Source organism: Cyprinus carpio, chromosome A8 (assembly GCF_018340385.1).
Source record: "Cyprinus carpio isolate SPL01 chromosome A8, ASM1834038v1, whole genome shotgun sequence".
Lineage (NCBI taxonomy): Eukaryota > Metazoa > Chordata > Actinopteri > Cypriniformes > Cyprinidae > Cyprinus > Cyprinus carpio.
The window spans coordinates 18,300,435-18,311,373 of NC_056579.1; the positions used below are offsets into that span (position 1 = coordinate 18,300,435).

The 10,939-nt window shown below is 35.1% G+C and overlaps 1 protein-coding gene across 1 annotated transcript in view; it reads right to left on the minus strand.

Moving 5' to 3' along the window:
* The window catches only part of lrrc75ba (leucine rich repeat containing 75Ba), a 27,661-nt gene extending 16,998 nt beyond the window's left edge, over positions 1 to 10,663 (minus strand). The window contains exons 1-2 of the mRNA XM_042762611.1: positions 10,097 to 10,663; positions 1,468 to 1,596 (exon numbers count right to left, since the gene is read on the minus strand). Coding sequence (XP_042618545.1) covers positions 1,468 to 1,596; positions 10,097 to 10,369 — 402 coding nt within the window. The 5' untranslated portion in view covers positions 10,370 to 10,663. The remainder of the gene's footprint in view (positions 1 to 1,467; positions 1,597 to 10,096) is intronic.
* Positions 10,664 to 10,939: the final 276 nt, after the last annotated feature.

Sequence of the window (10,939 nt, forward strand, 5' to 3'; positions counted from 1 at the left end):
GTAATCATATTTTAAAATGGTAATCATATGATGAAGTCTAGATAAATCTAAATGTGTGTGCAGACGAGCACACTTTATGCCAGACTGTGGTCTTATATTGTATGGAAAACAATTGCCACCACATAAGAAAAAATGCTTTGGTAAATCATAATTATAACAAAGGCACAATTATTTAAATTATAACATCAAAAGTTGAAATTATGAGAAACTAATTATGAGATTTAAAAAGTCAAAATTATGAGATGCTAAATCATAATTTTGAGATTAAATGTTACAACTATGAGATAAATCATAATTATTGCATACAAGTCTAAATAATGTGAGAAAAACTAAATGACACTTTTTGTCATAATTATGAGAAAGGTAATTAACTTTGTATCTCAATTATGACTTAGTATCTCATAATTCTGGCTTTTTATCTCATGATTATGTCTTTTTAAAGCCAAAAGAGGGTTTGTGCTGACACAAGCTGTTAGTAAATCTGGCCCATAGCCTTTTGCCATAATTATAACTTTTTATTTCATGAACTGGGTAACAGTGGGCACAATTCCCACCTGAATGTCTGCCACACTCATCAGAGTATTTTGGCAGTCATCTCTCTGATCAAATCAAATTCAGCCACCGTCACTTGCAAAGCAGGTCAGGTTAAAGCGTGCAGTTTCCTAGTGACAGTTTGTTTACAGTCCTAGTCTATACTGAGTGTCACACTGAGCTGAATCTTTAGATGAGAATGTACATCTCTGTTAAGAACCACCTCCTTATGACTCTGACAGACACACAGCAAGATCTCCATCTAATTTAATGCATCTGCTCTTATACCCAGCAGCAGCCTCAGGGTTCAGCAACTATAGTAATCATTATTAGAAAGAGAAGAAGAAATCTGCACACTATTATAGACAATCTTTAATGGACAAGAATATGAGAATGATAAGCAGCAGACTTTAGTTTTCATCAGACTGGTAGTTTCTATTGTGCCCCGCAGCTGGTATGGCTTACAAATCAAGGCTTCAGCAGGAAAAGGAAATCGGTCTCAATGGAATGGCCTGTGGTGCTGATTCAAAGATCCTGGATAGCTGTTGGTCTGACTTAAGGCGCACTAATGCTTTGCTGATCTTCAATCATACCATACTTATGAATTCAGCGAATTCAGACGCAGTGCCTCAGACACTTAATTCATTTTTAGAAATGGTTGTGATGCAAGTTGTTAAAATAACAACTGACGTCACTCAAAAGCAAAAATAGTTTAAGTTTATGAAGACTTGAGCTTAAAAGTTAATTGCTTGATTGAAGAGATTCAGCTAAACTTCTGTGATGCATACAGAGTTTGGAATGGAGACATGAAGAAACACAAATTTAACATCTTAGTACAACTAATCACTATATGCAAACTCATTTCTTTTCATTTACTTTAACTAGCAATCAACAAAGCAGAGAAATGTCATGCTCAGTTGAAGCTGGATGACTCACCTTCTTTGGGCACTGCATGTCTTTAGCCAGGCTCAGCAGGAGCTCATGAGATATGGGGTCCACCAGGTTTAGAAAGGATGCGTTCTTATAGAGGATATCATTGAGTGACATACCCTCTAATCCCAGGTCCTGAAAAAGATTGAAAGAGAGCACATATTATCATTCACTCACGCAAGCTGCCCTTTCTGGCAATTTCATCATGTACTGTATGCCTCTGAATGTTGATTTTTGTCCTTATTCATATTGGTACTGTCAGGGATTTATGCTGAAATCTATATCCATATAGGTACACAAGTTAGGCAACTATCTTGATTTCTAACAATGTCGAAGCTAAGACAACAAGGGGCCACATTTACTAATAATTTCACACAATTTCCATACTTATGTGTGCAATAGTTCTCACACAACATTTAGTCTAGATTTATAGATGACACCATTGTCAAAACACAACAACAAGTTTTTGTATTGGTTAGGAGTATGCAAGTTTTGCATCTTCATTGGGTTCCTTTTTAGAATTCACTAGACTTATGTTTGCTCTTGGTTTGGGGAAAGAATTATGCGAATGATGTATCAGTATTTCTGCCTGAAAACATCCATATGAAAACTCTTAGAGAACACTGTCCAATGGACTTGACTATATTAGTTTAGTTTTTCCCATGAAAAATATTTGTGTGTTAAAATGGCTTGAATAAAACTCTACACCCTTACCTCATTGAGTATACGCAGCTCTATGTATATGCAAATCGGTTCCCACCTCCACTCCACTCGGACCTGCTCTACTTTCACTCAGTTAACTATAGTAATAAACGCTACACAATAGCAAGTGGCAATATTGGTTATCGGAGATTGAATCCATAAGTAAATTTATTCAAATTCTGAATAGATTATAGCCTAGAAAGCATTCAAAGAGCAATCCCCTTAAAATCACTTAAAGGCCGTCACTCATTTTAGTTCATTGCGATCTCAGAAAGTTCTGTTATCAATTAAGTTTTACACTGCACAATTAATCTCTTATTTACATCACGTCTACACTTTGTTATAATGAAAGAATTCATGAGCATGCAGAACTGAATCGATTAACTTTAACACTTCTGATTGGCCACTGCATTCATGAAATCAACAGATATGTCTATGATTGGCTACAACGCTCAACGCTGCAAAAAAACACCTCTGACCAATGGATGAAAAGCCCCGCCCCGCAGGTTGAAGGGATTGGTTACATGTTCATGATGTAGGAAACAGGGGAGGATTCAAACCGGGTTTTCAAAACTGATTTTGGTACACCATAGTTTTACAGAGAAAACGCTTAGCAGTGGTGTTGACTGATTATTTTGCACATGGTTTGTCTTTAAGCATATTAAAAACACTAGCCAGACTTTAAAATCTTTGATGATTTATTCTGCATCTAAATTGGGTTTTGACAGCTGTCCCAAAAAGTCAACTGGCCCTTTGGGAAAGTCCCAATGTTTAGAAAAATCGAGAATATAACTTTCATGTATTATGCAACTTTGATTTACATAGACAAGAATAACTCTACAATGGCAAGATTGGGGTGTTTCACTGAGACAAGAGTGAGAGCCGCAGACTTTCAGTAACACAGAGGGGATTATGAAACTGCCTCCACTGGGTTATTAATATTCAAAGACCAGATGCTTTTATCTATGGTGACTTGCATATTCTGATTGAAACAGGTCTTTGCACTCAGTGCGGTTGAAGTGTGTATGCTTAAATGTGTTTAGCTGCAGGGAAGGAGAAGCCCACATCTACCCCCTACTCTATTTTACACTCATATTAAGATGTGTAGGGCCAGTCATGCGCACATACACATCTCAGATGGTGGGCAAGATGGAAGGTTTTTTTTTTAGCAAGGATGTCTAATGATGCTTGGCTCTTATGTCTCTACTCTAACAAACCATTTTATATTTGTATGTACAACACACACTAAGTCAAACAAAGAAATAATAGTGAAAGTCAACTCAAATGGACCTGAGAGGCCTGGGAGATGGTAAGTAGGACACAATGATGAAAAACCTTTTAGGATTTGAAAATAATTCCTGTTACTGTGACTTCCAAGAATCCTAATAATATCATCTCTATGACAAGCCTTTTGAGAAAGAGACTTGAGTAAAAGACCAAGCACCGCCTGACAGCTGCCTCAAGTTATATCAGGCAAGATCTGGGGCTGTCAACTTGTTTTTTAGATGCAGTCCGGCTAGCTGGTATCTCTAGATCCTTTATGCCAAAATAATTTTTCATCAGTGTGAGATCACTACAGCAGTCCTGTCACTAACTCACATATCTGTAAGTAGCAAGGAAAACCGGGCAAAATGCCTCCAGAGTAAGACATTCTCTCCTTCAATTTTCACTTGACCATAGAATTTAGTGCATATAGTGCATCTATTTTGATATTTGAACATCAACTTTTATGGGACTCATTATATCTGAAAAGGTTTGAGGTTAGCTTTTTTATAAACCTAATCAGATGCATACTCTTGATATTTGATTTAATATTTATGTATAATTTTATATTATAATTACTTCTGTTATTATTATAAATACACTAACACACACACACACACACACACACACACACACACACTTTTATATATAAAGTTTAGTTTGTTTTTTGATGAGGTTAAATATCAAAGATTATAATGTATATTTGCATATTTAAATAATTACTAATTAATGTTCAAAAATATATTAATTCTACTCAATTACAAGTTATGTTATCAATTAGAATTATACAAATAATTATTATTATTTTTAATTATTATTATACTTTAAAAAAACACAAATAAATTATAATAATTAAATATAATAATAAAATAAAATATAATGATTAAAAATAAATGTTTTTAGATAATAAACATTTCTGTTTCTGTAATCAGATAACAGATGGTTTCCTACGGGGGGTTTCTTGTCTGGCAGGAGGTCCTCATACCCCAGTTTTGTTTTGTAATAAATTAGCAAATGTTTATTTCCCCTAATAATACACAGGATGATGCATCATCAGAATGCACATGCTAAATTCATATGTTGCAATTTATAATACATTGTTTTAAAGACACTGATCCACTTATTCCATGCTCTCTTATCAGTTCCTTCCATGTCCACTCTAATTGTGTTCGGTCCTGTTATAGCATCTCTGAAACATGAGACCCGTTATTAATTCTCTGTTTCTTGATAATGGGAGAAAGCCTTAATAAAGACTGTGAACGCACACAGAGGACCAGACCGCGGGTCTCCGGTGACATGCTTGTCACAGCATAGGTATCCAAGACTATCTTTCAGTGTTGATTAAAATGCTCTCTGCTCTGGGATGTCAAACTCTCAAATGTAATTAACAGCACGTCCAGAGAGAGGGAGATAATGCAAGGGGACCATACAAAACTGAATTTAAAAAAGGAAACAAAGGGATGACAAAAGGCAAACTGGGGGGAAATTACATAAAAGACTAAAATCATGAGGAGAGAGCACACAGTGTGAATATTGAATACACACAAGTTACTAATATAGATATAAGACCTGCTGGTACAGGCCTTTGCAAGTCCTGTTCTTGATTTGTATGGCTTGTTGTACGTTTAAAATGTTGACCCTCTGTGAGACTGTACATTTGCTGCTGGAACATTTCATGCTTAAACATACTTCTTACAAATTCAACAGCAAATATAAAGTTGAAACCCTTTCATTTAAATATTTAAATGAACATGCATTAATATTTCAACAAAAAATCAACAACAACATACATTTTGGTAAATTATATGAAATTCACAGTAATATGGTGTTCTCAGCATTATAGGTTTGCCATAAATTATTGAATTTATTGATATACTATAATATGCAACCTGATTTCAGACAACTATAATTCAAGTTCAACTAATTTTATTTCGGTCCTCGCTGACAATTTTTCATAATAAAATAGAAAAGATACTTGACTCATAATAAAAAAAAAAGATAATGACCAAAAAAAGGTGTAGGCTGAAGCCTTTGCTTATTTTGCCTACCCTTTTTACATATTTATCTGAGTGATACTTTTCTCACTGGATTTGATTTATACAAGATAAACAGAAATAACAATATAAGTAAAATAGAAGATGGTCCTTGGTCTCTCCATGATCAGTGGCTAATAAAGTCAGGCAGTATAAGGTGTTACTTTATAAAAATAAGAAGAAACACTGTATTCATTTTAATGAAATATAATAAAATGTGATGCATCACATAGAAACTTTTGGGATCCTCTTTTTACCATTTTTACTGCAGTCATAAGGCAAGAAAACGTAAAAAAAGAAGAAGAATTAAAAAAATGTTTTTTAAAAAAATTAATATAGATTTACACTGTAAAAAAAAATTCTAAAAATTCATACTTTGACCATTTTTACATTATTTTATAGTAAAAACACATTCTCCTGCATATGTTTAGGTAACTTGCAGTTAACTAATTAAAAGGACTGTTCTGCAGGATTTACTGTATTGTAAAATACATACTTTTTTAGCAAGCTATTTTATAAAAATTTTTGGTTTTAAAATTCTTGTTTCTTCTCACCATTTATTGAAATATCTTTGAAAGGCAGCTAGCAACAGAACCATTTATAATTCTTGGCAGATGCTTTTTAATCGAAACAACAGATGAAAATCAACAGTAGCCAATTTAGAAGAGCAAGCAACAGAATTTGGAACGAGGGAATAAGCAGCTGCAAAGACGAGAACATTGAGAGAGAGAGAGAGAGAGAGAGAGAGAGAGAGAGAGAGAGAGAGAGAGAGAGAGAGAGAGAGAGAGAGAGAGAGAGATGTGTGTAAGTTTTCTAGAGTTGTATGGATGTATCTTTGGGTTGGGGAATAACGGAAGAACTAAGAACTCCTTTAAAACTCCATTTTGAGGCGTGGCTGCATCTCCTTGTCATTTTGTCACAGTAATTATATCAGAAAGAGATTGTAAGGAGAACAGGAGTACATAAACTATATGACAAGTTCTGCCCTCAGCTCTTTTAACACAGCAGGATAAAAATGTCAGCCTTCTTTTTGGCTCCAGGCACAATAATAATAATAAAAAATCCTTCAAATTCTGTTTTTTCTTCTTCTTTTTTTTTCAGTCAATAAATGTGACATTTTGTTAAGGGCGTCCTATTATTCTTTTTAACATTTTCTATTTTAGTTATGGTGCTTTTCCACTGCATGGTACGGTACGGCTCGGTACAGTTCACTTTTGGGGGTTTTCCACTGGATACAGTACCTGGTACCTGGATTTTTTTTTAGTACCAACTCGGTTGAGGTTCCAAATGAACCGTACCATTTCCAGAACGTGACGTGAAACCTCTGCTGATCACTGATTGGCCGGAGAGAATCGTCACTACCTGCGTCACTGAACTTGCGACAAAAGAACTGTTAGATTTAAATCAGCACAGCCAGCGAAGAATCGAACGCAACCGTTTCGAATGAGCGCACCTTTTTTTAACAACCAAAAAGTTTCGTTGTCTGTTGCGGAAGTACAGACATTCCTCTCGTTGATAGCAGAGGAGCAGATCCAGCAAGATCTTGATGGGGTGACACGGAATGAAAAAGCTTTTTTCAGGAGTCGTGGCAGTAGAGGCGGCGCAACTATAAGATATAAGATTTTTTTTATCTTACGGGTTTTTCCATTGTTTTAGTTTTAGTATAACATTATAATACTGTTCATATTTTTACTTTTTTTATAATTTAAAGAAACCAATCCGATGTATAGTTTGACATTTGAGGCTTAATACTATTGAAAAGCACAAAGTTTTTCAGTTAGTGTTTTCAGCTTTTATATTTTTATATAAAAATACGGCATGCAGTTGCATCAAACAATGGTATAAACATCATTCAATGTAAATTGTGATAATCGTAATTAATAAACGCAATTACAATTTCAAGGGAATAATGGACAATTATGATTTTTGTTATAATTGTGCAGCCCTAATGTGAATAATCCCGCCCACTCTAAAGCGATACTAAACTGCAGTGGATACGCAAACTGTGCTGAGCCGTGCTGAGCCGAGTCGTACCACGTAGTGGGAAAGCGCCATTAGTGTCTAATGTTGATGTTTGAACACAAAAAAGATCTGCATGGTCACAAACCACAACGTCCTCTCCAAATGGAGATATTCATTTTAACAGAAAAAACTTTTCAAGAACTACAACAAACGGTACATTATGAAGTCACAATGTCACTCACTTAAATAATTCCCGGCCAAAAAATGTGCAAAAAAGTGGGCTAGGCCTGCACTAGAGACCATAGACTGTATATAAAAAAAAACATACCACTCTGAAACAATCCTGTAAAATTGGTTCCTATAAAAAAAAGGTTCTGCATGATCCTCTTGTCCGTAAACATTCTCGAGTCTTAATCAGGCTTGAATTGGTATGGCAAAATTGACGCCATCATTATTATTTACAGCTCAGCGATGAAACTCACTGTTATGGTGAGGGGCGTGACATTTCCAGAACACGCTCTGAGCAGTTCGCCAATCACAACACACTGGGCCAGCTAACCAATCAGAGCACATTTCGTACTTTGGAAGGAGGGACTTCATCTTAACATGACATAAAATATGTGAAAAAAAAATTTAATCTCCCAATTACGAGAAAAAAAGGTCAGAATTGTGAAATAAAAAGTTGCGATTACTTTTTTTTTTTAATCAGTGGCAGAAATGGCCTTCCATTGGAGAGAGAACAATGCTGCCCTTTAAAGGCAAAATGCAGTAACTATAGCAAACGACACAACAGCCAATAGAGCGAGACTATCTGTTTGTGCAATGGCAGATGAGGGGAGTGTTCAAGAAACCTGTTTTACATGTCTTAAATATATTATATTGTTTTTTTACTTTATTGTTTTTTTTTTTTTTCGAACAGCAGCTTTTGATTTATTCTTACTCATACACATATATGCGAGAGACCTCCTGATCTCCTGCACTCCTCTGTCATCAGTAGTCAGCTCTCTCTGCTGCTCCGTACTGACACTCTGTGAATTTGAGTATATGGGTCACTCTGACAGAACAAATGTACCATAGAAGCATCCAGGCATTAGTATTAGTGTTTGTGCAGAGTCTCGACAACAAATAATACCAGCAACAAATCCAGGGTAATGATTTCTTGCACAAGGTGACTCACTGCAGCACTACAGAGCGAGCCGCACGGCGGGTGTCTGAAGTGGAAATACCAAACTACATTTCACCTACTGGATACTTTATGAGGGTCAATGACACATAAGGATGTCTGAGATGATGACAATAGGAAATCTAGTTTAAAACACAGAAATATCATTTTTATATTCTTGTTGGTTTCATTCATGTCTGAAATACATTTATAGCATTTTTATGCAAAAAAAGGGTAATGTCAAGACAAAATTGCCTTAAATTGTTAATAATTACTAATAATTACACTTGGCTAAAAGTGTTAATAATTGGCTAAAAAAGTTGTAAAAAAAAAAAAAAAAAAACTAAAGAATTTTCCTCCAACAACAAAAAAAAAACAATAAATAAAACAACTTGTTTTTATATGATCACTTTTAATTTATTTATTTTATTTAATATTAAATGTATATTTTGAGTCACTAAAAGGTATTCATAAAGAGCAGGGTTATTATGCAAAAATTAAAAAAAATTAAAATTTTCATCACTTGCATTAAAAAAAAAAAACCTTACTTTTTTTTTAAAGGTAACATCTCTCATTTTAATTTAGCTGAACTAAAATAACAAAACATTGCAGTAAAAATAAAAAGACATATTTGTAAAAAATACAAAAAAAAAAATATGTAATTAAAAAAGAAAATATAAAAACTATATTACTAAAAATTACAATAGCATCTCAATGTTACTAAAATAACACTTATATATACTGACCTTGACAGAGTTATGAGAGTTATGGGCCCTTTTTGTTTGATGGTTTTCTTGTCACATGACAACAAATGGCTTCCTGCATGTTGGTTTTTGGCACTGACTTTGATTTGGGTAAACATGAGTTTGGCAGATATTAATAATACTTTTAAAAACTTTTACATTAAATTATCTTATCATATTATATTATTTTTAACATTAGAATAATTATGAAAAATATATTAAATTATCAAAAAAAATATCTGATTTGAAAAATGACTAAAATTAAAATTCAAAATACAAAACTCATCACGTTTTGATGTATTCATTTTTTTAAAGAGGTATTTTATTTCATTTAATTTTTTTTGTAAATTTTCAGTTGTTGAGTTACGCCACTTTGACATTGCATACTTTAAGCCACCAAAAATGTAAAAAAAAAAATAATAAATAAATACTGAATACTTTTTATTCAGAAATTGTAAAGATGTTGACCATAGAAAAGGAATATTCAAGTGATTTCTAGATTAATTGCATTTTATGATCATGTCGTTGTGTGTTCAGACCATACAGTCTATGGTTCAGACTACTGATTCATCTGTGCAATATCTGTGTCAGTGATTGCAACACATGCAATGCAAGTCAAGCAGAGAGAGAGAGAGAGAGAGAGAGAGAGAGAGAGAGAGAGAGAGAGAGAGAGAGAGAGAGAGAGAGAGAGAGAGAGAGAGAGAGATGTTTTGCAGCTGTCCCTGTCAGGTGCACATGTTTATTAAGCACTGCAGGACTTTCGCCCTCACCTTCCTCAACAGTTTGAGCACGTCCGTCGCCTCTTCTCTCTTCCGCTCCCGGAGGAGCTTCTGAATCTCTCGGACCCAGGCGACTCGTCTGATATACGGGCTGTGGTTGGCTCTCCTCAGCATCCCCGGCAGCTTATCCGACCTGAGCATCAGGGATGTAAACAAGAAGTCTCCGCTCCGATCGCTCTCTCCCGTACTGTCGAGATGTTTCCGTCGCCTCCTTGGAAAATTCTCGTTGTCGAGACTGTTTTGTCGGCTGAGTCTGGAACCCATGATCTCAATCACGTTGAAATCACAAATATTACAGTAAATACTACTCTTTTATGGCGTAACCATGGCAGCCTGCACGATAACGCCCAGAGGTTTCCACATCAGTCCCAACTTGGGTAGCACGTCCTCGTTCAGCTTACAGTCAATGTCTTTGAGAAATTCGCCCGAAGACACAAGTAGTAGTTTCAGCTGCGGAAGTGTCAGTGTCGTGTTCTTTATCCCAGCTAGGTCTCGCACCCTTGTACTTGTGTTTGTTGTGAGTAGGACACGTCCGCCTGGTGCTCTAGTTGGTATTCAGTGGATGATGGTGATGCTCTCCACAGAACCACGTGTGGATCATTACTGAGTACTGTCCTGCCATTGGCTAACGGGGTTTCGTGTATGTGCCCCACATGCCAAGAAAGAAAAATGTGTGATGGCGAAGTCAAAACAACATTTTAATAGAATTTTAAGTAGGAAGTTAACTGATGGTCAATTAATTTCACGAATATAATGCAAATATAATGACACTGCTTAAAAAACAATTGCATTTGTGTAAGAGGCAAGAAAGTGTAGGCTAATCTATTAAATGTT